Genomic DNA, 27,996 nt, shown 5'->3' on the forward strand with positions numbered 1-27,996 from the left:
GTATAAAAAGTGATTGAATGAGGGGAGAAGGGGGGAAGACACCACTGAGACTGACTCCTGGGATTGGCTGATGGGTTGAGCCTTTCTTCTCCCCTCCTTGGGACGCCTTGGGTGAGACTTAAACTAAGCATTTCTTTGGGAAACTTAGAAAGACCCATTAGAGAGTTACCCTTTGACATTTATAGCCAGGCTGTATTGTTTGTAACTTTTCTGTGTGTTTTATACTTAATAACATTTTATCCGCACGTGCTTTCTTGCAGACAGTCACTATCACTGGCAATCCAAAAACCTGTACATCTGTTGCACAAATAAAACTGCACTGTTTAAGTAGAGTTGTTGCAGTTTCTCATTGAACGTGACCGAACCCTAGAGTGTGGTCATGCTAGTTCACGAGCACGACTGGACTGGCGGTACAGACTGCTATTAGTGTATCCAGAACCATGGTATTTTAATATACATATTAAACGCAACTGGACTGATAATGGTAAATTGGATATCACTCAGAATTTAAACCTAGCCATGTCTAACCTCCCACCTCGGTGAGGAGAGTTAGAAGGCAAGGGGGTTTATTTTCCGCCAAATTACTCCACCCCGTTTAATGCAACAAGTACCATGAGTTGCAAATGTCACTCCTGTAAGAAGTGTTGTCAGAAAACAAGCTTCAGGCCTATAGTACTACTATTGTCTGTGGGGATATTAGATGATGTCTGTACCAATTTTTTAGATCGTATTTCCACTGTTAACTTTGGTTAAAATTTCCCAGGCCCAGTTCCCCCCTTTAAACATTTTAAACATTCCCTGCTTTAAAACATTTTAAACTTGATATCAATTGAGGTTGTTCCTTTTTTAGTTCAGTATGATAGCTGAAGAATCTCTCTGCTGCTGCCTTTCTGAACTATGCTGTATCAGTCTGCAAATGGTTTCATAGCTGAATAAGGTGTAAATTCTTAAAAGTGAGGGAAAAATTTTACAAGGCATCTAGAGGCTTTTCAAGGTGAAACATACTATCTATAATTTAAATTGTTACTATCAAATTGGGAGAGGAATTAAATTTTCTTTTAATCATTTCTGAAACACTTGTCATGTGATACCATATTCCAGGAAAAACTTTGGGTAAGGTATGCTGAGAAAAAAAAAAAAAAAAATCTAATTTGTTTTATTCAGGCTTAAAAGTAAGTGATAGTGGTCAATCCACATTGGTATATGAATATTGGCTTTGTATGTGTATGCTATCAATGGAAGAAATTTCTACCCATCTTTCATCCTCATTGTCTAACAAACTGAACATGTTAAATATATACAACACCAAGAACCGAATACTTTCAGAAATAAATTACAATGAACTGCAGATGATGGCTACCTCGTATCACTAGTTGCACTACAAGGTAAATAAAGTTCCCTGAGCTAAGCTTCTCCGTTGTATTAATTACTTTGTTTCACCATGCCAATTCCTCAGTTGGAAGCATCAGTGCAAGTCCCTGATGTGCCTCGAAACTACCTTCCCTAAAATAACCCTCAGCACCTTCACGTGAGTTTTCAAAAGAATAGTTATGTTAACAGGTTCGCTGCCGGTTAGCCGGATTTCTCCTGAGGCCTGGTAGCTAACGTACTGCGTGAGGTTAAGCACTTGGCGAGCGACGGCGGCAGGTTCCGCTCCCCCGGCTGACAGCTGCCCCGGGTGCCGGCGGGGCTGCCGCTGCACAAAGCCGCAGGGCAGCGGCGAGCTGGGCGGGCGGATTGCGCCGGGGAAGCCGGTGCCCCAGGAGCCGCGGCGGGGGCAGAGCCGGTAGCAGATGTCACCGCAGGTCACAGGGATCACTGCAGCTTACAGGGATCTCCTTCACCGCCTCCCCTGCTCCTCACGAAAGGCGCGAGGCCGGGCCTGGACCGCCAGCCCAGCGGGGCGCTCCCACCCCTTTGTCCCGTCGGGGAAGAACGGCCTGTCGCTGGAAAGGGCGAGACCCCGGGGAGAGCCCGCGGCAGCGTTAAAAGGAGCTGCGCTGTTGTGAGGCGCCCACCTCAAGCGCTGGTAGCAGCCGCCGCCTGAAGCTGAGGGAGAACCCCCTCCGTGCTCCCACCCGCCCTGCGCCGGCCCCCGCCCCGCCCCGCGCGAGCACCACCCCCTTCGCCTCTCCCGCCTGAGCCGAATTTAAACTGCGTTACTATCCCTCGCGCAAAGCACTAACGCTGGTGCGTCCCGCGCGCCTCTCCCCTTTTCTGCCCGACAACCAATGGTAGGGCCGCTTTGTTCTCCCCTCTGCCAATCGGGGCGCGGTTTGTTGCTGGCTGGGAGAAGCGCTCGGTGTGCGCTCCCGCCCGCGGTGGAGCTGGGTCCTTAGCGCGGGGCAGGCGAGTTCTCCTCCCTCCCCCCCCCCGCCCCTTCTCCCCGCGCTTTGTTGGTGCCTCTCCTGGGAGGGCGGCGGCGATGTCCGAGTTCTTGGCGGATCCGTCGGTGCTGACCAAGGAGAAGCTGAAGAGCGAGCTGATCGCTAACAATGTGAGCCTGCCGGGCGGCGAGCAGCGCAAGGACGTGTATGTGCAGCTCTACCTGCAGCACCTTACCGCCCGCAACCCGCCCGCCGCCGCGCAGCCCGATTTCTCCAGCGACGAGGAGCGGGAGCTCACGCCTCTCGGCGCCAGGAACCGCGGCGCTGCCGTCGGGCGGGTGAGTACCGCCACCCCGCTGGCGCGCCGGGATCCCGGCCCCCGCCCGCGCTCTTTCGGCTTCCCGGCGGCTTCGGGCCCGCTTTCCCGCCCGAACGGGTCTGTCCGCCCCCACCTGCCGCCCGCGGCTCGGGGGCCGGCGTGAGGCGCTGCGGCTCCTCGCTCGTCCTCCCGCCTGCGGCTCCCCCTCGCCTTACTTGAGGCGCGGCCCGGCTTGGCTGAGGGCGCGACCGTGCCTGGCGGGGACGGTCCCTACCGGCTGGGGCGGCAGGGCCGGGGCGCGCTGCCAGGCGTCCGCACGGCACCGGGAGGCGAACCGGGACGCGCGGGGTCGGGACCGGGGCAGCCGCCGGGTCGCCCCCTCGTGTGCGCTTCTCGGTGGCGGCGGTGTCGGGGCGGCGGGGCGCTCCTCCAAGCCGGGGGCGGGCGGTTCGGTCGCGCGTGGAGCGCGACACAACACCCCCGCGCCCCCCCCCCCCCTCCCCCCGTAAACTGGAAAGCCTTTACTGCCATTTGGCGGGCGGTCTCGTAAGTGAAATACTTGGGTGTTGGAGGAATAAAGCAGGAGAAACTCTGCACGAGGCTGCAGGTTACTTAAGAAAGACGACTCCCGTCAGCTGTCTCGGTTGTACTGAAGCAGCGGTGCTCTCTGTAAATATCTCCAGCTGAAAGGATGAAGCTGTGAGGGAACAGCTTGATTATTTTGTCTAATGAAGCGGACTGTTTAGTGTGAAGAGAGTCTGCTTAATGTAGCTGTCTCTCTTCCACGTGTAAGCGTATTTTTTCATACAAAGTGCCGCTGCTGCTTAAACTTCCTTCTATCATGTAAGGAAAGAGGAGGGGAGTTGGTGCCATTTGTAATTTTTCCCTTTGCGGAAAATGTGATTTCCCTTTTATTTTTTTAATAAGTAGTCTGTAAATTTGCATATATTGAGAAAGCAATCTTAATTCGTAATTCTAACATGATTGTAATTCAGAGCTGTCTGTTTTCACATAAAAGGCTTGAATAACGATTGCCAACTACTGGAGTTGTAATGTATGTGATACAATTAAATACATGTAGTATCTCAAATACTGTCTTTCAAAGCTAATTTGTAAAAAGGTTACAGAGAAAGGGACTCCTTTGAAGGTCTTTCATACTTTAAACCTTTTAAAAAACCCCAACAAATGGTTCTTGAATTAAGAAACTGAAAAATGTGACTGAAAGAGGAAGAGATTTCTGACCAAATTATTTACCTCTTTTTAACATCTGTCTGCTTCAAACACTTAACTGTCATTAACTGGACAAACCTTACAGTGAATTGTATACTTCTTTGACTTACAGGTAATGGTCTGCCTGTAGCATTCGTGAGGTGCTTTTGAGTAGAATAGGACAAGCTTGAATCTGACGTTTCACACTTGAAGGAGAAGGAAAGTCACATAACTGCTGAAGTTTGTAGACCTGATTTTTCTTTTCCCTTCTGCAGTGCTTAAGCATAAACAGTTATGGGTGACTTTGTTTGCAGAATGGGTGGTACTCCTACACTTCGTTAACATTGTCTGGAAGGCTCTGTGCTATTTCTGCTAATTTTGTGTGCTAATGTTAGAGCACTGTATCCTCATAACTTCCAAAACTTCAGCAGATAGTCTAGTGACAGTTGCTTGAATTTGGGTCTGTTGTGTGCTTCTTGCCCCAAAACGGTTGGAAGGGAGAGGAAGTTTACGTCCAGCAGAGTGGGATTCTGGTATGGAAACAAAGGGAAATTGTAAGATTAAGGGAAGGACAGGAGGGAAAGCACTCAGACCTATGAAAGAGAAGAAATGAGAAGTAAGGGGCAAAAGGGAAGAAGCTGGGACTGCAAGGCTAAACAGAAAGGAGGAATATAATAAAGGAATCACTTATTTCTTCTAAGTCACCTTGTAGGCTCTGGAAACAAAGGTGGATTCAGCAACCTCTCTGTCTTACTTCTCTGTGTAACTTTGTTATTTTATCTTAGGTATTGCTTTTAAGTGTATATTTAAAAGGACCAGGAAGCAATTTGCACTGGGTGCATAAAGAAATAAAAGTACTCTAAAATGTACTGGTATAATAACATGGCCCTTTTCTGTTATTAGGTTGATACCTGAGTAACAGAATTGCAATGCTTTATTAGTTCAATTTTTATGTATATTGCATGTCTTGGAAGTTGTAGTATTGGTTTGTGTACGTTGAGGGGGGGATGGGAAACCAACTGTTTCAAACTTACAGGGATTCAGCTATGCAGTGTTTCTAGAGCCCCAAAATACTTGACTGTATGACAAAGGTATCTTCTGTGGGATTAAAAACTTTGGGCTGTACTATTCAGTGTTTCCTGTATCACTAAAAATTTGAATACTGCTTAACTTGAAAATTGCAAAAGTCTCTTCAGGTGACTCAGTCAAGGCTAGTATTAACTTGCAAAAACACTTGAAAGAGCACTTAACATAGGTTTGCGTTTTGGAAGGTTCTGTCCCACTGTGCTTTCTGCTGTTCTTTATTTTTTGATACTGCTTTGGATATAGCTTAATAATCTACAATCCTTTAAAAAACCAAAAAACAACCCACAAACCAACAATCAAAAAACCAACCAAGCAAACTGGTCTGGTAGTGAGGAGTTGCTCTCCCTGTCGGGATGAAATGAATGAATGTGTAGAGGGAGAGACGTCGGAGAGGGCCAGAATAATTCTTCAAGCACAGAAATGGGTACTTTTGAATAAAGAGCGACGCAAGTGAGAGGTGCAGTCTCTTAAGTTTGTGCTTACTCAGTGGTAATACCAACGAAGGGGTTGCAAGTGCTTAACTTTGTGTCTGCCTGCAGAAGCCCAAACGACTTCAGTTTACAATCCCTTTCTGTTGCTCAAGTTGTCTGAAAGGTTGGAATCACAGTCGGAAAGCAGTCTGTCCTTACTTGATGGGCATAGACTCTCAAAGATGTACGAAATATATTGTTTATATCGCTTTTAGTGTGAAAAAAATATTGCAATCGGGTTACTATATTGGCCTGAATAAGGGTGGGCCTGTCTTGTCAGGCACTGGAGGGATTTGCCTGTCGCTGAGCGCCCTCCCCCCCCGCTCTGGGTCCGCTCGCACTGCGCTGTAAGTGCCAAGCGCCATACACCCCCTCCCCGAGCCCGCCGGTGCCCGGGTGAGGGGCGGGGCTGCCGGCCGGAGTGGCCGCCAGGGGGCGCGCGGGGCGCCGCGGGCCTCGGTGTGAGGGGGAAGCGGCGGTTGCTGCTGCTTGAACCTCTACCTACCTCGATCCGCCCGCAGGCTTACGGGTGCTGAAGGCGGGGCGAGGGCTGTTTACCTTAAAATGGGTGTGAGAGACAAGTTCAGAGGAGTACTCTCCAATGACCGCAACAGGGCTTATTCAAAGATGGTAAAGCTAAACCAGGTCTCTTGATATTGACAATGTTTTGATGTCGCTGTAGTAATTTGTTATTTTAAACTGTCTACGCTGTCACTTTAGTGTTCTTGTTTTCTAAATTCTGGACATTTGCTAATGCATTTAGGTGCACGTTTTGTGTTGATAAAAGCTATGCAGCAATGAGATGATACACCAGTTTTAGGTCTACCACAAATTAAGTCTTCTAAATCCATCACTTTTCCAGCACAGCTTTATCAATACTACATCTGACCTATACCTTTCTCAGAACAAATAAAAATCTTAATATGCTAGTGATGTGAAGTTCAGATATTGTGAGACAAGTGTCATGCATACATAGTGATGCTGATGCTGTTTCTGTTTCTTTTATATTCATGTGGGTTTATTTTGATAGGGGTTTTTATTCTGATACAGATGATTAACATGTATGTATGAGCAGATCAGAACTTACGGGGTTTTATTTTGACTGCATTGCTGTCCCAAAGCATGATGGTTTCAAGGCCTGAAAACAAACTCTAGGCAGTTAGCATTTTTTTTTTTCCTGGCACCCAGAGTTATGAATTGGACTCTTACTCTAGTAAGATCTTACTTCCCCTCGGTGAAACTCAGCATTTTCACACTTTGTAATGCAGTGCAGCAACCCCCCTCCAATTGTGTAAAATGCAGTCCGGTTTGTAGAAGGTGACTTCAAAGGCTGTCAAATACGTTAAATTCACTAAAAGTAAAATTAAATGTTAGCCAATTTTTTTTTGAAAGGTCTTTATTGTGATATATTTAAAAGTGTAATTTTAAATACGGGCACTTCTTTAGATACTTTTTTTTTGTGGGGTGGGGTGCACGCAGAAGGCTCACTTTGCCCATCGACTCTTACCAGGAGAGGAAATACTTAATCATGCTTGTTTGGGCCTCAATCTGACAATATTGTTTGGAGGAGTCAGCTTCTCCAGCTCCAGTAATATTTTTGAGCAACTTTTGTTTTTTTCTAAGCCTGTTTAGCATAGTGGTATGTCGGGACAGTGGTTGGTATGCAAGACACCTTTTTGCTGCGGGGAGGGATCCATCTGCATCTGAATGCTCCTGGTCCTGGTTAGTTATAGGCTGAATGTCAGGACAGATAGCTCAAAGGAGAAATAACAATGAAATGGTGTTTTTGCCTCTTTAGGATTATTGTTTTAAAGCACATACCAAAAATACCATCTTGACACTGTTGCCGAATAAGGGCTGTGCAGAGCTTAGAATGTGTAGGTTTTTATGGCTTGGCTTATTGGTGCATTTAATGTCCTGGAAGAATCTCTTCTGAAACACTCTTGATATTTTTGACTTTTAAAGTCATGAATTGAAAAAGATCAGTTAGATGTCTCCTCCTTACTTTTGTTAATGAAGGTATGAGGAGGGCATCTGGGCCTGAGGAGCCTGTTTGAAAGGTTATAGAAGAGGCCTATCAGGTAAAGATGTGTTTTTTGTTTTAATCAACAGCAAAAAAAACTCCAAAAACAACAACAAAAAAAATCAAGCAAGCCAAGAGCTAGCTTCAGCTCTCTGTGGTCAGAATGGTGTGGTAATGATGATATCTGTAGCAGAGGTAACTGTATGGTTTCAACCCCCTTCTCTAGTGTAAAAGGAAGTTCACGAAGACTAAGGAACGTGGAAGGTGAAAGTGCATGCTTGCGTGGGTGAGAGAATGTAAAGTATATATGCTACCTGGTGAAGGAAGAGAGTCTATTCAATGTTCCCTGTGTGGCTGCATCTCTTAATTATTATGTGCTGTACATATGTGACCTAGAATATAGATTAACAACTTTGTGGCCTTTTAAATGGCACTCATCTGAGTCTGAGCTGTGAGCAGTAGGGGTGAGGTGAGTAATTCCCACTGCAGTGAGAAGTCCTGCCATGTTGTTCTACACCTTCAGACTTTCTGCAGTTCTAGACTTACCAGCCAGGGAAATCTGCTTGTTAGAGTGCTGGTGTAACAGCGGTTATTCAAATAATATAATCCTGTTGAAGTAATTTTTGTCTAGCAGTGCATGTCAGTTGTTCAGCAGGGACACATAAACAAGCCACATCTTCAGATCAGCATTCAGTTGACTGTGAGCCATGATACCATCTGTTAGTTTGGTTTCTTGATTTGTTTTTTGTTTTCAGTTTTCACTCTTTCACTTAGATTCTCTGGAAGCAACTCTTTACTATGCAGCATTCATCTTCTTTCAGAGTGAGTACATTTCCTTCACTGGGCAACATGGAATTTCGTGTCTGAGGAGACAAGGGGCATGGAAGGGTTGAGTAGTCCCTACTCTTACAATTTTGGACTGTTACCATACATAGGCTTGGAAATTCTAAGTCTGGCACTTACTAACTAAGGTTAACATGTAGAGAATTCTAAAACTTGTGTGTTATCAGTATCTCTGAATTACTGATGCATAATTTCCTTTCCATTGTTTTTTGTCTGTCCTTGTAGCTCTTGGTAAATACTATCTCCAGGCATTTCAGGTTAAAAATTTCAGTAGGACTTGGTTTAAAAAAAAATAATATCCTACTGCAGGAAGTGTTTGTGTGTGGTAGAATAAAAAGTACAAGGGGAATGGAGACCTCTGTATTTCACAGTATAAGTCTATTGTTGAGACTTGGCATGTGCAGTTCCTTATCTTTCCCTCCCCTGAGAGAAATACAGTTGTTTGTTACCAGAGAGGACACTGTACAAAAGCCTGTCTTAACCTCATTCAGAGAAATAGTAAAGAAGCCCTGAGCCGTTCTGCTTCTGGTGATGAAGCTGCACCTGTTTAGGATTAAAGTCCTTCAGTATCCTAATGTAGGTGCCATTTAATTTGGGATTTGAAAATGCTTCTTTTGATGATGTCCCATAGTTGTCTGTTATATTATTTAATGGCTTCTTCAAGATGTTACTTGGATTTGTCTTTGGCAGGGTAGTGCTAGAACTAGTAGAGGTACCCATAAAGTTTTTCTGATAAACTGGTCTATGTCTGTTGGATTTCTATTCATCGGGAATGCCAAAGATAATGTAAGGGATAGCTTCTCATCGCTTGCATTTTCTGTTCCTCTCATTAGTGAGAGAAGGTGAAAGCTTTTTGCTATCAAGAGGTGACACTGAGATGGTGAACAACTTCTATGCTAGTGTTTTCCTGTGGCCCTGGAACTGAGAATGCTGTGTGGGAGCCCCATGCTTATAATTAACTTCAGTACTTTTTAGAAGGGTTGGGTCCTAGTTACTCTGAAGCTGAGCCTGACAGATACCACTACCAAATTGCCATCTCTTTGGTGTGAACAAATCTGTTAAGTGAAGTATGCAGATCTTCTTCCATCTTCTGTGTTTTAGAAAATGGCAACGACTAGAAATTTTTTTTAATGCTGCTAGCACTGGATGAAATTAGAAAAACTTCAGGTAATGTTTTACTGGTCTGGGTATAATGTTGCAGGAATATTTACATTATGTGCAAAGTGGTCAGCTGCACCACCTTACTTCAGTAAATCCTAGTGTTTGCTGCAATTTCATTTTAAACACTTTACCTCTGTACCACAGTAAGACAACTTAAACTTCACTTATGGTCACCAGACCAGGAAAATGTGGGTGGGTTTTTGTTTGGGTTTTTTGTTTTGTTTTAATTTGAAATGATAATTTTAAAGCTAGCTCTTTTGATCTGTCTCGGGGGTAGTCCTATGGATAAGCTGTGATGATGCACAGCAGTAGTAATTACAGGTAATGTCATTGCTGAGTTTAATGCTGTCATACCACAGCCAAAGGATGAGAGAAATTCTTCTATTCTGCCTGGTGCTTCTAGGGACTGATCTTATTGGACCAGTGAGTCGTTAAATGACAGCTTTCTACTTGTACAAGTGAAGTCATTTTGCTTCTGCTTTAAGGACAATAGCTATTAAAAAGTAGGAGTTGAAGACCTCACAGAACACAGGGTAATAAATGCATCTGGCCATATTACTGAAGAACACATTATCTTCAATTTTTCATCCCCTCCCTGCCCCTCTTCTGCTCTGAAGCTGACTATTCTGATGGTCTCAGTGTGCGGTAATCCTGTAGGAAAAAGTTAAATGGTACATGGAAGGAAAAAAGCTCCATAAAGATATTACGAGATTTGAGTTTACTTGTGTTAGAGGACTGTATTACTCATTAGTTGCAGTTAGATTTCTTGTGGCTAAGATTTCTGTAACACGTCTAGTAGAATATGATGTAGTTCTTCCAGTGTATATTGTTATAGTCTCTTCTATGGTTTGAAAGTGATGCCAAGATAGAGACATGTTAAATTAGGTTTCCAGTTTCTTGAAAGTGCCATTGGAATGCTGATTTCCTGTACCAGGGTAGTTGTTTTCTTCTGAAATATGGAAGTAGCATCTTAATTAATCTGCTTGCTGATGTGTGCAAACGCCAGAGCTGTCAGTACAGATCCCAACAAGAAAACACAGCATGTGTTTTAGAACTTCCTTCCACTGGTTGGATAGTTCAGTCGTTCAAGAAAAAAAAAAATCCCTAAATATGAAATTCTTGTTAACATGATACTTGAAACAGTGTTATGACCAATGCATTTGAAAGTAAACATGTCTCCTATAGCTGTAGGCTGGTTGTTTTTTGTGCACTACAGAAGTAGGCTCAATTGCTTCAAAAACTAATTAGATTTTTATGTGATAAAGGAATGGAATGATTGGTAGAGTTATCTGTCATTAGTCAAATCTGCCACTTGAGTGACCCTGTTCTTTCCTCAGACTGCTTGGAGTCTGTTTATTAGAATTAAGAAATAGCATGAGCTCTTGCAATTCTGTTGCTTTTTAGCAGCTGATTTTAAGTCATCATGCTGGGATTTTCACAATCCAGGAGTTAGAGGAAAATCTGATATAATTAGGGGGTCAGTTACTTTTGGGAAATCCTCAAACAGTCCTTGTTCAGCTTTAAAATATTGAGAGACTTGAGGCCAGACCAAGCTTGCATGCAAACCAATATTGAATTGGCATTAATGGCTAGCTAGATACTTTTGACTCATGTCAGTCATCTTACAGTTTTTTAGTGATACCTTACTTAAATACAGCAAGAAGAAAACTGTTAATTGTGACTGAGTGTTACAACATTTGTATTTGGAATTTTAGTCTTGGATAAGTACCAGAAAACCCAGATAGGTCTTCTGGGCAGCGAAGTTGAACAAAATGTTAAGTTTAGAAGTTGTATCTGTTTATATTCTACAACTTAGAGATACAAATACAACTTATTTCAAAGCATTATCAGTATCTCTCTTAGTTGAGAGCAAGCAGATCCTAAGCATATTTTTTTACTGTCTTAGCTCCTCACTCCCTTGCAGATCTTGGAGCTTGAAATGCCTATTGTAGTAACAGAGGCTTCCCAAGCTGAACAAATGTTATGATCACTCTGTTAGGATATAGTGGAAACTGCTAATTTAGGAGTAGCATCTTGGCAGATTATTTTGATAACCATCTGTATGTGGTGGTGGTGTGTTGCCAACTGTTCAAGTAGTGTTGCCAGAGTTGGGTTTGGGATTCGTTAGAGCTACAGTAGCAGAGGCCTAAGCAGACAGGCAGGATTTTGAAAATTGGAGATTGTTTATGGTTTTGCCTTTCTTGCACTCACTCGGTAACATTGGGTAATCTTACCCTGATAATCTCTGTAAGTGGAATGGGGATTTTGAGAATTTACTTGAGAGCGTGTAGATACTGAAGAACTTTCTTTTATCATTAGAGGAAGAAGTGTTGACCTACTAGGTAGGAGAGTAATGAGAAGAAATCCCAATGGAACATAAATATTTGTAACCTAGTGTAGTGATGGTGAAACTGCTAGAAACTTGCTTCTCCAGTCATAGGAAAGAAGTCCTATCCTGTTATATACTTGAATTTCATATTAAAAAACAGGATTAGAATGAGTAGGTTTTGTTTGGTTTTTTTTTCGCTTTATAGGAGGCTTGTAATGGGTATTTCCTTATATAAGTAGGAGAACCGTGCATGTTTGTTTAGTAGGTGTAAATGTTTGAATGGTTTCACGTAGGCTTTAATGGTGTAGAGGGGGAGTATAATTACTTTTTGTGGGTTTGTATTTTTAGGATTCTGCTATCTTCCTGTTCCCTTAGAAGAAAAAGATGTTTTATTAACTGAAAATGCTGTTTCTCCCTCCCACACTTAACAGAAAGCCACAAAGAAAACTGACAAACCCAGGCCAGAGGAGAAGGATGACCTAGATGTAACAGAGATGAGTAATGAAGATCTTCAAGAGCAACTTGTGAAGTATGGACTAAATCCTGGCCCAATTGTAGGTAGGTCAACTGAACTAGCAAATACTTACCTGTTCAAAAAATTTTTCACTAAACCTCAGTTCTGAGCACTCTTAAGCTTCTCTGATACGAAGTTTAGTACCAATACTATTACAGTCCTACTTCCCGCTTTGTTTTCATTGAAGTAGTTATATTGAGAAGGCTTGAAGGATTGCAGTGTAGGCAAGTCCACTGTTTGTTCCTCTGGTGTACTTGGCCAGCTGGAGATGTTCCAACTTCTGTTCTGAAACTGCGTAATTAGTGCTGGGGTAAGTATGTCTTCTGATACTAGGGTTGAGATCTGGGGCCTGCTTACATAGGAAATACATCTTACATAATAACCTAATAGCATTGAGAGCAGAATGAGAGCATGGAACTTCCCCTTCCCTAGAGCATTCCCTACTGACTGCATTGTGCAGTAATGTTTTCCTTTGCTTTTTTTTTTTTTTTTTTCTGGCTCCTTGAGTGTAGTGTTCTATCTTGCATGTTAACTTATGTCAGGAGAAGTCCTGAACCCAGCTTAATCTCCTGGCTTGGGCACTCACCTGTGAAGCGGGATCAAAGCGTTTCAGATTGTGCACTGTCCTAATGGCAGGGGACTTCCATTTCACAACTCTTCAAAAAAAGATGGTTGCCTTAGTGTGCTGAGCCTTCTGTGGAACGCTTTTGAAATCCTGTGTGGATGGAAGTGTCAATGATGGAGCCTGGAGTCCTGTGTATATTCAGTCTTATGCATAGTCTCTTCTGTTAGCTGTTTCTGTATGCCTTCCCATTCAACCTATTCCTCTTGGATACTGCTCAAGTCTCCTGAAAAATTCAAGTACCTATGCAGTCCACTGGAAAGATGTTCAAATTTTGTCTAAGTAAAAGCCTCAGAGGGATTGGATTCTGTTTCTTTTGAGTCTGCCACTTCTTTTTTTTAAGAGTGGCTTCCTCTTACCTGAAATCTTCTGAGGTTAGACTTCTTTGCAGATAACAGCTCAGTCACCTCTACATGTTTTTGCCAACACAGTCCTGACATGGAAGTGTGTGCTAGACTTGATGCCTTTGAGCTTTTAACAGCTGTCTTTGATCAAGTGAGCCAACCTGACGGCCAGATGCAGCGAACAGGAAGTTTTGTAGTTGCTGCTTTCTTGCACTGCCTCTGATGCTTATTGGACTGAACTTGCCAACAGGGCAAAGGTTAAACTAAGAGGGAAGGGATGTTAATCCCAAGGTGAAGGGAGTAAGAGGCTTAACAGTGGGATCTGCATGGAAACTGTTGCCCTTGCAATATCAACCTCACTAAATTTTTTGTGAAGGCGTAACAACTCGTGTTTTGCAGCATATGAAACGGAACATCTAAAGAAGCAAGTTCCCTTTCTGTAGATAAATGCTTGTAATTTTCAGTGTGGTAACAGGTCTAAGTTTATTTTAAGAATTCTCTTAAACCAAAAAGTTAGAAGCTGTAGAGAATTATATACCTAGAGGTATATGCTTTAGACCATACAGACTAATTAAAAATAAAAAAACAACCCACAAGTTTAGAGATTCCCAAGGAATATATAACAGCCAAGTTCTAGCAATCATGTCAGGAAAGATGAAAACTATGTCTTTAGCATATATCCCTCCTTGTTATAGCTACTACTAGGAAACTTTATGAGAAAAAGCTGTTGAAACTGATGGAGCAAGGTCCAGAACTAAAGGCACCCGTGCCTTTCCCAGAGATTTCTTCGGCTCCTGAGAACACCAGACAGAATGGAAGTAATGATTCTGACCAGTACAGTGACAACGAAGAAGGTAAGACTTAAGTGGAACTTGCATGTCAACTATTCAAACCATGTATCAGTAATGGTTGCAGAAGAAATATCTAAAGAGGGCATGATCTTGCTTTTAGGTTAGGCTTTGAGATACTGCTGTAGACCATGTGAGTCATTGTCATGGTTTAACCCCGGCCAGCAGCCAAGCACCATGCAGCCAGCTGCTTGCTCACTCCACACACACACACACACACACCCAACCCGGGATGAGAAGGAGGATCGGAAAAGAATGTAAAGTCAAGGGATGAGATAAGAACAATTTAATAGGTAAAGCAGGAGCCGTACATTCAAGCAAAGCAAGGAATTCATTCACTATTCCCATGGGCAGGCAGGTGTTTGGCCATTCCTAGGAAAGCATGGCTCCATCACACGTAACCGTTACTCAGGAAGACAAATGTCATGATACCAAATGTACCCCCCTTCCTTCTTCTTCCCCCAGTTTATATAATTAGCATGATGTCATATGGTATGGAATACCTCTTTGGCTATCTTGGGTCACCTGTCCTGGCTGTGTCCCCTCCCAATTTCCTGTGCCTCTCCAGCCCTCTGGCTAGCAGGGCCTGAGAAACTGAAAAATCCTGACTTGGTTGTAGCTGGGTGATGTTTATACTAGAAACATCAGTGTCCTATCAACATTGTTCTCACATCAGAGCCAAAACGGAGCACTGTACTAACTACTAAGAAGAAAATTAACTCTATCCCAGCTGAAATCAGGACAGTATCCACCCCTTATTCCATACCATTTATGTCATGCCACACATTTTTCAATACAACCTCATTAACCACTATCACCCTTCCCATCCTTTGATACAATACACAAACATCATTCCCCTAGTCTATGCACCACCCCTATAAAAATGTCTATAAAATGTCCATTGAGTTCATTTATTCCATAAATGTGATCTCTTATGGCGGTCACTCAGGAGAGTAGAGGTTGTATGGGGTTATGGGGCATCAAAGCCAGCTCAAATCAGATCACTGTTGCACTTGCACTGCTTCTTGTAAGGCTTGTCCTCTAGTGGTTCAGGTGGTTGCTGCTACAGTCATTCCTATAACATGAAACTCAAATCATGGGTTACGACAATTTAAAGGTATATCCATTACAGGCTCCACCCCTGGACCCCTCGGACTACCCCGTAGGGTTTAACATTGCAATGAACTCTTCCCCTTGCCCCTGCTTTGGCTTGGAGCAGGTTGCAGTCTGTGGATAAATCCAAGTGGAGCCTCAGCTATGAGCCACAGTCTCTGCGGGGGTATACCTCCTGCAGCACAGACTCCTCCACAGCCGTAGTCACTTCAAGGTGCACCTGTTCCAACATGGCCTTATCCATGGGCCATCACCGTAGACCTGCTCCAATGTGGCCTTACCCACAGCCATAGTCATTTCAGAAGTAAATCAGCTCCAGCGTGGCCTTATCCTTGGCCACAATCCCTTCAGGGCTATACCTGCTCTGTCATGGGCTTATCCATGGCCACACAGTTTGAGGTGCTCCAGCATGACCTTACGCACAGCCACTGATGCTTCAGGGTGTACCTACTGCAGCACTGACTCATCCACAGCCACAGATGCTTTGAGGTGTACCTTCTCCAATATGGACTTGTCCTTGGGCCAAAATTCCTTCAGAGGCATACCTGCTGCAGCACAGCCATAACCATGGCCACAGACACTCTGAGATATACCTGCTCAGGCATGGACTTAGTCACGGCTGCAGGGGCTTTGGGGTGTCCTACTCCCACGTGAACTCATCCACAGGTCATAGTCCCTTTGACTTGAGTACACACTGGAGTTCCAGCCTGTCCAGTACAGCAGCACAGGAACAGCAGCGATGCCCTGGCCACTTGGCAGCCCCAGCACATCACCATTGCTGTTATCAGAATGTTCCCGGGCACAGCACAGTAAGATGATAATACAGCAAGCAGCGAAAGCAAGCAGCAGCCACTAACAAGCACTAGACTAATACACAGTAAGGCAAGCAAGCCCCATGATAAGCACAGAAACCTGCCCCTTAACAGCTAAACAGCAATAACAGCTATAAATTCAAACTAGCACATTCCAATCAAATCTGTTATTGTCTCAAACCCTTCATGTCCCACATTGATCATGCAGTGCTAGTACAGCGATCCAGGTGCTTGTTCTGGAAAAAGAAACTCTTTGCTACTAAACTGTTCTCTTTAGTCCACTTTGCCCAGACTGGAGCCTGGAAATCTCATAGGTAGAATTCCATATTAAGTGTTCTAGTGTTCTTTGCGTTTTTATGTTTCAGTGCAGGTTTGTCTTACGGTGCTCACAGTAGTTATTTACTATAGGAAGGTGTATAAATGTTTGTGTATTAAACTTCTGTAGTTTTTTGCTTAATGTCTATCGTGTATTACTCAATCCCTTTTATGCTCTGTTCCTTACGGACTTACTTTAGGCTGGTTGATAGATTAGTATTGGGTGCAGTTTTTGCAGTTTTGATATCAAACTTATATTGAAAAAGTATAGGGGTGGGGGAAATGGAACCTAAACCACACCATACAACTTACAGAAAGTAAAAACTGTAGGCTTTAAAGAGTGTCTTGAATGGAAAGTTAGAAGATGCTTATTTTGCGTGGTTTGGTTTTGGGGGTGGTTTACTTTTCTGTTTTTACAGGAACATCCATGGAGATAGGACAGAAAGGGTTAAACTAGAACTAAGAACTTGATGGTTCTCCCTTGCATATTTGGACTTGTTTCTGAGCTTTAATCTCTTGCACTGTCAAGGGGAAAAGGGGTGTTAGAGAATTCTTATTTATTTTTAAGACAGTCAAGAGCCCAGTCACAACTGACAGCTATCTCCTTACGCTTACATGTGCTTCTTCTAATTACTGTACTGTTAAGATGGGGGGGGGGGGGGGGGGGGGAATAAACATACACTCTGCCCCTGCCAAAAACCAAAAAGTCAAACATACCCATCCACCCCCCAAAACCAACAAACCCCCCCAAAACCGAAGATGTTTCTATAAATAACAAATGCCCCCCAAAACCGAACAGGTTTCTATAAATGTACTCTAAGTTGGTATAATGCTATTAGAATTTTAGAAGAGGGGGTGACCATAATACATCCTCTTACTGGTAAAATGATTGCTAGCCACTCACCCTTCTTCATCAAAAAGGAGTTGTATATAAGAGGACCTATTTTAAAGGAGATAAAACATAACAGCCTAAACAATGTTGAAAAGCTTCAATACCCTTACTACAATCAATAGTATAATGGTACTTTGGTTGAAGTAATTGCAGCTTGATACAAGTTCCTAAACGGAACTGTTGGATTGGTCAAAGCTTTTCTGAAGTGTAGGACTTTTAGGACAAAACTGAAATACTTGGGTCAGTGTTTTAAAACAGTTTTTAAAGTTGTTCTTCTACATTCAGTGAAGAAACTGTCTCACAACTTTTTAAGGAAATGGTAAGTAATAACAGAGTTATGTTGCCTCTTAAAATGAATTTTTATTAAAATACAATTGGTTTAAACTAGTTATAACAACCAGTAGTATTACAGAAACTAGTTATATTAAAACTGGTTACAGAGCCAAAGACTGAACTGAGGCTTGAGAAGAGAGAACCATTGAAAGCCAGGACGAAGACTCCAGTAGCACTCAAACAAAGAAGAGTTGTTGAACACAACCAGGTATGTTTAGTTTAGTGGCATCTGGAATAGCTACTAACTGCAGGTGATATGCTCACTAAACACCTTACTACTTTTAACATAATCACATTCAGCTAAGTGGGCTGTACTGTTTCTTAGAAGTTCTTTCAGAAAGCCCATTCTAATACAGCATGAAAATCTTTTGAATTAACTATAGCTGCTGTGTTTAGCCTGTCTGATAACTTTCAAAGTTATGGTCTGCTAAAGGCTGTTTGTCTGACTTGGCAGCTGCTGTAGCATCTCTTAGAGAAAAGTAATAGGCAGCCTTAACATGTTTGGTTTTGGAAACCTCACAGGTTTTTAAGTCAGATGGGCTGATGTCATCCGGTTGGTTGTTTGTAAACAACTTGATTTAATAAAAGAAGCAGTTTTTAAAAAAAAAAAAGTTTGAAAAAGTTTTGGGTGTTTTGATTATTATTTTTTTGGTTGGTTTATTTTAGAAATGTTTTAAATACATATACATACATATTTCTGTCTTGTTTGATAGCTATAGATACATGTATGCATTTTAAATACATATGTTTAATCACTTAAACATAGTCATTTAAACGTAATACAGAAGGTAATGTACTTCTATATATGTATAAAAATATGGTCATATACAGAAGTGTATGTGCATACACACATGCACTAGTTATCTATATTATTTTTTTTCCTCAGCTATGCTTGTAGCAGCTGTACTAGAGTAGATGTTAATTTGATGGAAAGCTTCTCCTAAGAAAATAGCAAGTTTAAATTTTGCTGTGTGTACCACTTACCCTTTACTTAAAATAGTATTAGTTCTGTTGTCTTGGTGAAAGAGGGATTTTCTGAAGCACCTCAGGCTTTCAAACTGCGGGCTGAATACTGGATTTGTTAGTTGGTAGCTCATCTGTCCTTGTGATGTGGCAGCGTCAATAAATACCCTGTTCTCCAGCTTAGGTGACTTAGGATCTTTACAGTGTTATTTGTCTCACCAGTAAGCAGTGGTCGTGTGCTACAATAAAGGACTTGCACAGAAAATGTTCAGTGACTCAAAATCTGACCTGTTAGTAGCTTGATGTATGTTAGCAGCTCAGTGACTTTCCCCACTCACTGATATATGGTAAATGCCAGTATTTCCGACTGAGATTGTATGTGTGTGGATGTAAGACACATGCATAGCAAAAGCATGTTTTATGCGTAGAGCAGGTAACACGCTGCTATGTGAGTTTGGGCAATACAGCACAGTTATGGAGATATGTAACTAGTTCTGCTTCTTGATATTTGGATTTTCAGAGAACAAGCTGAATGGACTTCACTTCTACAAATCAAAATACATATGTAGTTCAACACACAAAATGCTCCTTAATCTAGTCATGTGACTTTTGCTCATGATGGTCTTTATAATGGGCATCTGAAGCTTGAGGTTCTTCTATTTTAAGGATTAATTTTTTCTAAATTGCTATTCACCCAGAAATCCCTGCCAGCCTCAGTGTAACAGAGGTATTTAATTCAGCTATCAACAAGCAAAGCTTCCTAGTCTTCAGGAACCCATTTACAGAATAAAAGGGAAGAGATACAGCAATGTATTTTTGTGGCATTTTCAAGTGATGAGTGCTTACTCATATTTTTATCATCCCAATTTAATTGTAATAGCATTAGGTCATTACTGTGTTTTGTCTTGCAGTCTTTTACATCTGCAGTGCATACGCAATATTTTGTGACTTAAATATTTTAATTACCAGTAGTTAATCAAAGGAATATTGCCTGATTAATCAAAAAATTATCGGATTTCAAAATGATGCCAAATTCTTCAGGAATTCTAACTCTAGCTTGTTAAACCTTTCAACTCCTGACTGCTGTGTTTAAAAAAAACCAACAACAAAACAAAAACAAAACCACAAACAAAAAAACAACAAAAAAAACCCCACCCAACAAACCAATCCCCAAACCAACCCCACCCATTCCCAACAAAAATTTACAGCTGCTTGAAGCCAAGGAGAACTCAGCGTTTTTGGCCAGCAAATGTGTGTAGTCATATATTTTGCTGAGAATAAAAGTGTAAGATTGGGAAGATGTATTTTTTCTTTTCTTCTTCCTGTGAAATTGGAATCTTAAGTTTGCAGCTAATGTGTCAAGTGACCGTACTCATTCTGCAAAATTACATGCAATTGTTGTGCACTGCGTGGCGTTGGCTCAAAGACTGTGGTGGCTCTGAGGAGTGGTGGGACTGAATTGGTTGGTATCGTGGTGTGAGCAGACTTGCTAGTCATTTCTGGGTCCTGTGCACCACTAGTCTTAGTCCAGATGTACACAACTGAAAAGATTGTTATTTCGCATGGATGGACGTTGCTGTTTTCTTAAAGAGAGAATGCAAATAGTCTTTAAGCAGGCTGGCACAAAAGGAATTGGGTGGGGAGGTTGAGCAGGCTTATGCGTCTTACCAGTCAGTTAGCAGCGGAGGGCTAGATGAATTTGAGCTCTGCTGTTTGTGTTTAACCGCCTCCTAATAGTGGAGAACTGGAGAAGTTGGAAAACAACCCTAATTTTAATGTCCCCTTCCATTCAGGTAGGTGAACATACAGTTACAGTTCAAAACTGAGCCTAAGGCCCCATGGTGAATGGCACTGGACAGAGAGAGAGAGGCTGAACAACATAAAGTCAGACTTTGTGTAGTGATGTTCTGCTGTGCCTCCCTGCGGTTTTTTGACTACCTGGATAGCTGGGCTTCTTAAAAATAAAAGCATGCAGTGTTGCAGCTGCAGGCATACAAATTTCATGTGGCCTACACCAAATAAATTTGGTAGGTGATAGCTGAGGTAGACTCAATCTATAGCTTCACTGCTTGTGGGTAATGTGACAGTTAAAAGCACGTGCAGACTAGTACTTAGGTACCCCACACTGTCGTACCTTTATTGGCTTATATAGAGTGCTAGTGTACCTAAACATGAGTATTACATTCTAATAGGGCTTTTTTAGTTCAGGTATCTGGGATAAGCAGACAGAGCCTGCTTAATTGACAATGAGGATAACTGTAACTGTAGACAACTTTATTTTTTAATTTTGTCTGTTGAGTATACTCTGCTGAGGTCTGGATGGGTCTAATGCAGTAGACTGGGTTGGTTTTTTTTGTAGACTTCATGCAAGAAAAAACTTGAAACTTGGTACTTAAAACACATGACTGACAAACATCTGAAGAACTAAGGAGAGAGGCTGTTATTGAAGTACTTCTAACTTTTTATTAGAATAGAACTAGTTCCTAGTCAAACAGCCTGGGGCAGGGGAGCCCTCCATTAGTAGGGTGAGAGCATTGCCTTACAGCTTGTTTGAGTGGAACCACTCTGAAATTTGTGTTTTTCTCTAAGCTGAAGAAAAACCCCTCTCAAAGAGAAAGTGTACGAGAGTGAGGTGGGAAGGTTGCAGGTTAAACTTTTCTTAATAGGGAGGCTGGTGTCTGGTGTTGGGAGATCCTTCATTAGAATGCCGTTTGAATTGAAATGAATATTGGAGACTTAAGCTGAAATCTGCAATTCTATACAAAACATCTGAATCTGTTTGGTCTTAGTCTGTGTAGAAATACATATCATGTGGTTTTCAAAGTATTTCAGTGGCTTTGATGTAAAGCAAAACACTTGTGCTCCCTCTGCTGGATATGTCAGTGGCTGTAATACAGAACTGATGTTAAGAATTGTGAAGCTGCTCAGCTTCTAGTTTCACGGGAGTATCTTTAAGATACAAGTGGGGAGTGGATAAGGGCATTGTTAGACTTCTCACCGCCCCCCCCTCCCTGCCCCGCGCCACTTTCCAGCCTACTCTCTTAACATGTTTCAGGGCTAATACTGTCCCAGTGAAGTTATTTCTGCTGTTAGACCTGTCACTGACACAGTTGCGCTAGTCTGTATAACTTCATTGGCACTGAGCATGACCTCCAAAAACTTGGTAATGCATCAATGCATGAAGTGTTAATGTGCGAAGTTTTCAGTATTAACAAAGCAGTAATTTTTACTTTTAAACTTAACCAAGTGAAAAGGAAAATCTTAAATATAATCTAGAAGAACCAGGCCTCTACCTCCCTTTCTCTCCTGGTCTATGTTTGAAGTTAGTTTTGAGGAGGATTTTTTTCTGTGAGCATAAAACTTGCAATAAGGCGTAGGGAGTGGTCAGCCTTTAAGTTTGGCATTTCATGTTGCTACTTAGATTTGTAAAGATCTGTGCCATGCTTGGTCATCTAAACTTACTGTTACGTGAAAATTGTGAGTTTCATCTCTGTGAAATTCTTAAGATTATAAAATATTTCCTGCTGTCCCCTGTGGCTGGAGATTAGTTTCTGTTGAAATATAGGTGGCTCTGCCTAAACTATTCCCATCACCGCTTGAGAGAATAGCCCCCTGTCTGGGTAGAGGCCAAGGTGATGCTTTCTGCTTATGCTCATAGATTAATTTTTTTTTGTGTGTGTAGGCAGGTAATGTAATGGGCTGGAAATTATATCTGCTGTCCATGACTTGATGTAACTACTTGTAGCATTAGTTAGCTCACTCTGAAGTGAACGAATCACCACTTTTTACTGTTGGGCATTATTTAGTCAATTCTGTATTTGAACAATAACGTGCTCTAATGTAAGTATTGTGGTCAACACTAATAATCTAGCTAGCTATTCATTACTGAATATATTAGGATGCACTATTTTTATTTTTTTTTTTGATTGTGGACACACTGCTTCTGGAGTATGCATGCTATTCTGGCTTTTGGTTGTGGGTATCCAATATTGAGAGCTGGCTTTCATTTATTTGATAATGTGTTTGATGCTTGAATAGACCTTTTCTCAAGATGGAGTTACTGAGACTGTCTGGACAAGTGGATCTTCAAAAAGTGGACCTCTGCAGGCATTTTCTAGGGAGTCTACAAGAGTGTCAAGAAGAACACCAAGGAAAAGGGTGATGAGAGGCTTATTATAATAGACAAGCTTTTTTTCTCACTGTTAGGGTCCCAGTGGCTATTTTATTCAATTGTTTTCTTTTGTTTGTTTTAAACAAACAGGTGGATGCTACAGCACAGTTGCCTGTAGATGATGCTGTAATATCAGAGAGTACTCCCATAGCTGAAACTATATTGACTGCAAGCAACGAGACCCTAGTAAATATGCTTAGTAAATATGTTTAATAAATCATGCAAGTGGTATTCTTCTGTAATATACCTTTACTGACAGAATCATTCTGTTGTGAACAGATAGACTTTTAAGGAAAGTAAGACTATTTGGTAGTCTTTGAAATCACATATTCTTTATCTGTATAAGTACCTAATGCTGTTCACTTTGAGATGGGACTGAGTAGACATCTGGGTCCCATCTGATATCTGTTTGTGGGGAGGGTTGAAAGAACCGCTTTAAAAGTTTAGATTTTTTTTAAGTACGTGCAGAATATCTGCTTTTAAGGTTGGCTTTTCTTGTGAGCTAAATAGCTTTTATGTTTCTAAATGGCTTAAAAGAAACTACTTGGAATGATAAGCAATGTGTTTGCTGTGCTTATTTCAGAGTATCTGTTAGATAACCTTCTTGAGTTAACTCCTAACATGCATATATGCAATGCACATAAAGGTTTTGTTGTTTGCTTCTGCCACCTTTCCCCCCACCCCCTTATTTTTTTGTATTTTGGCTGATTCTGAGTTTGAACAATTTTGAATCTCGGCAGGTTGTCAATAGGGTGCCTGGAAATTTCAAGCATGCAGCTCCTACACTGTCAATCAGTGAACTCTCAGAAATGCCCAGAAGAACACCAAAGAAACCCTTGATGACAGCTGAAGTAAATAAATTAAAACTTAGATTGCTCTTGCTTACTCTCTGTGAACAAGATTCTTGTGTGTATGTGCTTACCCCTTAGTAAGAAGGGATGGAGGATGTCATTGCCCAGGTGGCACTAGTAAAAATAGTGTTGTCACATGGCATAGAGGAGAGAATATAAACTTAATTTTATCTGCCCCTTTCAGATTTGGCAGTGGTGGTGGGAGAGTGGAAGTCCTGCTGTTTTCTTTTTTGCCTAAGCCAGATACGTTTTGGTGTGTTATTTCTCCTTGTGCTGCTGTTTTTCTAAGCAAAATGTAGATTTTTTTTTCTTTCTTTTAAATTCTTTGAATAACTCAAATGTAGAACTGAACTGGGTTGTCTACCTTTGATCTTGTAAATCAGCCTATCCTGAAAAACCACAATGTTCCTTAATTTAGGTTATCAAATAGTAGGATTACTTTAGACCAAAACCTGAATTTTAAAAGCATCTTTACCAGGAAAAAAGTCCTTTACCAGGAAAGAAAATAATTCTTTTTCTGTTAACCTATTCAAGCTGTCAAATTAAGTCTCTCTTAGAAAACTAAAGCACTTGCAAGTATAATGTAATTGTATTAATATATTACTGTAATATTGTTGAATTTTACATTACTTGGCTGAATTTAAGTGGAGTTCATTTCTTTGTGTAGTTACTTTAGATAAAACTTGTATTAATACTTGTGAAGCCTGTTCTACTAGTGGGTCTGGGGCTTATGAAATAGCTTGCTTTATTTTTTTTTTATAATGTGACTGGAATGTAGACTTAGTTTATTTTAAACTGCTTAAGTTTTTTTCAGTTAGTATATTACTGTACCGCAGCATTGTTTATTACAGCAAGAAGAGACAGATTGCCCACGTCGATGCTTTTTTAATCATGTTGGCCACAACCAATCCTGTGATCTACTCAACACAGCCATGATGGAGGTGATGGTTAAGTTCTTTTGATCATCTGCATCATTGGCTGGCAGGTGTATTTATGCAGCATATTGTTTATCTTAAAGGAAACTGCGGAGAGCACGGAGTGCTTTAAGACACCAAAAGTGACCAGACAGCTGCCACTAAGAAAGGTTAAACTAACTTCTAAAACCCAAGAAGTAAGCTTCTTGAATGTCACTGGGTGACTTACTCATTCTTACAAATTGCACGTGGTTGTGGTCACTGAGAATCTGTGCAGGAGATTGTTGTGTTGTGGTCTGTTAGGCCTATAACTGTTTTTCATTTCCTAGGTGCTGGAGAGAACTCATACAGAAGAAGGAAGAGTAGAAAGAGATATTCTTAAGGAAATGTTCCCTTATGAAGTATCAACACCTACAGGAATTAGGTATTTCTAAGGTTTATGGGGGCTTGTTTACAACAACTGAGAAACCTATTTAGGCTGAAGAATATATTTATATTGGTAGATTTCTGAGGAAAAATTTTTGCACTCTGGCCCAAGACAGTTGAGATGACCGCCTAGCTCTTCTGTTCTAGGTACATAGGATTGATACCAAAAGAGTCTCCTCTTTATTTAAATTGGGGATGGGAGAACAGGGTGGTAATATAGTAGGAATCATTACTGAATTTCTGGATGCTGGAAGTTAAATGGAAGGGGCTTCTCTAATGGCTCATAATATTTAAGTTTTTGGCTAGATGTATCTGCTTTAGGCTTGCTGTTAAATTAAGGAAAGAATTTTCAGATACCCTATTTTTTTAATTTTAAGTAGCAATCCTGTTGTGGTCAAAGAGTACTCTAAGCATGAATAAGGATGGCAGCTAGGAAGGGCTATTACATTTTTCCTTTGCAACTTGGTATTTAAACAAAAATTGAAACAATCTTCTGGATAGTTAAGTGATTCACAAAACTTTGTCCTGTTTAAAGAATATGAGAAAAGGTTGAGATTAACTCTAGTGTTTCCAGCATGTTAATTATAGCTTCAATTTAAACTGCAATTGCATAAAATTTTACCCTAAGGAAAACATATGGTACCTGTTACTACTACTGTGGTGTATCTGCTCACCACTCAGCTTTGTTCTGTCTTGTTTTGAGGTCTATCAGTCTTTTCAAATCTATACCAGTTTTTTTAATAAAAATCATGCATGTGTACTCTTCATATGTAGGGACTTGGCAATGTCTACTTACTTGGCAAACCCTTACTACTTTGCCTCCTGGCTCTGTGTATTGACTTAGCCATCAGTAGATATGTTAATGGCCAGGAACAATCTTAGGTTTAGAAATCCCAGTGGGGCTGCATAAGTTATTAAAGATGAAAATAGAGAGAGACACTTCCGTAGAGTTCTATTGCCAGTTACGATCCATTGATTATGTGGGTAGGGTGAAGTGACACTTGAGGTGTTTTTTTGTTAAATGATTGTTTGAATACTGAATGATTAACTTTACAACTAGTAAAGATAGACATGTTGGAGTTTTGAGGTGGATATTTCAGGGACTACATTCAGTAGAAAGAACTTGTAGTTCTTTACACTAAAGCTTTCCTGTGTACCTTAGATTGCTCTTCCAAATATGCAATATTTCAACTTTTTTTTTTTTTTTACTAACAGTGCTAGCTGCCGCAGACCAATCAAGGGAGCTGCTAGCCGACCTATAGAGCACAGTGACTTCAGAATGGAGGAAAGTTTCTCTAAGTATGCTGCAAAATATGGTACCTCAACTGACATCAAGTCGGAGAAGCCACCAACAAAAAAAGAACGCTCCATTCCCCTGTGGATAAAAGTTCTTCTTTTTGTTGTTATTTCAGTCTTCTTGGTTTTGGTTTATCAGTCTATGGAAACTAATCAAGGAAATCCTTTCTCTGAATACCTGAATATGGTCTCTCGGGGTGGTGCCAAATGAGTATCTTTCTGAAAGGCACACCCAATTTGATCTCCTGTTTCTAATTGTAGAGAACTCTTCTGCCCTCTCATCGGCTCAAGGACTTCTTACAAATAATGTGATTGGAACCTGATAAATTGGATAAATGAAGAAAGGTAATATTAAATGGACATCAGTAACTTTGTGGACTTTGGACTAGTAGGAGATCACTTTGCCATAGGAATAACGTTTTTTTAGATCTTCAAACTTTTTGTAGGCTTTATTTTTTTAATGTGGACATCCTTTAAATTCATTTTTGAGAAACTGTATATTTGTTTTTGCAAGAACTTGGAAGCTGAGAAGGGCAAAAATGTAGTAAAATGTGAAGCTGTGTTTTTAAAGCTTTTCCTTTGTACAGAAAAGAAGTTGTACTTGTCTCTATAGATTATTGTGGAGGAGGATTTTAACACGTGACAAAGGGAAATGCATCTTTGTATGCATTTTTTTCAGTAACAGTGTAACAGAATTGGGTATCTTAGGATGTAGGGAGAGTACAATGACAAACCTTTTCTGTAGGTTACTGTAACTTTTTAGTAAATGTAACTGTAAACCTGTTTGCATTTCTGTAAAAGTCTTAGTATCATTAGTAACTCTGTTTAAGCGTAACATCGTTTACATGTATCCCTTCATTTTAGTGCTTAGTGTTGTAGGAGCTGAATACAAATCTTAATTGGCAAGAGATGTCTTACAGGAACTTATTTATTAGTAATATGCGTGGAAAATAAAAATTGCATCAATATAATTTGCTACTAAAATACTTTTTTGGGTCAAGGTTGTTATCTGAAGTAGTCTAAATTCTGACTTTAGCTGTCGTCTTTTTTTTCTTTAAAACGAGGTCTTTCCAACACAGCTTTATGTGATTATCTTTGAATATTCATGTAGAGAAGTATTCTCAAAGTGTGAAAATTCCATATGAAGTTTTATTCTTGTATGAAGAGGGCATTGCTGCATTTTCTGCTACAGTTTCATCTTCTAAGGTGAGATATACTACTTTTATGCAGTTGAATATTTTTCTCAGTGGAAGCATGCTGAAACACTATTGTGTAACTTAGTTGAGCAGGCAGCTGACTTTACTACCAGTGAAGAGCGATAAGCAACAATTTTTTTAAAGCGAATGTATACACTTTGATGTGCTTAAACCTGCAGCCTACAGATGTTCAGTCTTATTGCTTGGTACAAAATCGCAATAAATCATACTACTTATTCTTAAAGTGCTACTTACAAAAAGCTGAGAACATTAGTTAATATTCAGCATCTTTTTACTCTAGGTACAATTATTGTATAGACTATAGCTATGAGGAAGCTTTACTTTCTGTGAACTTTGGGACAAACATGGTAATTTGTAGCAAAGCAATAGTTTTTTTCTCTGTTAAGATTAATGTTTTTTTTCCTTTTAATCTGCTTTTTTGAGTAATCCAAATAGCTAAACTTGTGTCAATCCTATAGAAAATTGTAACACAATACATTCACTTTTAGTGTCAAAATACAGAAAAATAAAAATGATTTTAAAGTGTGTGGATTTTCCTTATCAAAATAAATGCATTGCTGAAAAGCAGCAAAAGCAAGACAACTGATGTATCAGTGGC

General features: G+C 40.9%; 1 protein-coding gene across 10 annotated transcripts; it reads left to right on the forward strand.

Annotated features, from left to right (window-relative positions):
• The first annotated feature begins 10 nt into the window (after positions 1–10).
• On the forward strand, positions 11–27,975 carry TMPO (thymopoietin). 10 transcript variants are annotated; one of them, XM_040594067.1, is made up of 11 exons: positions 11–111; positions 12,199–12,325; positions 13,943–14,101; positions 17,668–17,768; positions 22,562–22,681; positions 22,785–22,880; positions 23,435–23,545; positions 24,397–24,486; positions 24,564–24,656; positions 24,789–24,883; positions 26,101–27,975. In XM_040594067.1, exons 2-11 carry the CDS (start codon positions 12,262–12,264, stop codon positions 26,390–26,392), a joined length of 1,221 nt encoding a protein of 406 aa, XP_040450001.1. In that variant the 5' UTR covers positions 11–111; positions 12,199–12,261; the 3' UTR covers positions 26,393–27,975. The 10 variants fall into 10 exon arrangements, with proteins under 10 accessions (XP_040450001.1, XP_040449999.1, XP_040449997.1 ...); XM_040594061.1 differs by lacking the exon at positions 11–111 and adding an exon at positions 2,264–2,665 and having other exon boundaries at positions 14,027–14,101; XM_040594060.1 differs by lacking the exon at positions 11–111 and adding an exon at positions 2,265–2,665.
• Positions 27,976–27,996: the final 21 nt, after the last annotated feature.

The sequence above is a fragment of the Falco naumanni genome, chromosome 5, assembly GCF_017639655.2.
Source record: "Falco naumanni isolate bFalNau1 chromosome 5, bFalNau1.pat, whole genome shotgun sequence".
Classification (NCBI taxonomy): Eukaryota; Metazoa; Chordata; class Aves; order Falconiformes; family Falconidae; genus Falco; species Falco naumanni.

Excerpts from the sequence above, each read along its gene's own strand:
- TMPO (XM_040594060.1), top strand. The coding sequence starts at position 2,426 with ATGTCCGAGTTCTTGGCGGATCCGTCGGTGCTGACCAAGGAGAAGCTG. Across the intron at positions 12,326-13,942 it reads AAATCCTGGCCCAATTGTAG|CTACTACTAGGAAACTTTAT; the intron begins GTAGGTCAACTG and ends TCCTTGTTATAG. Across the intron at positions 24,884-26,100 it reads TCAACACCTACAGGAATTAG|TGCTAGCTGCCGCAGACCAA; the intron begins GTATTTCTAAGG and ends TTTTACTAACAG.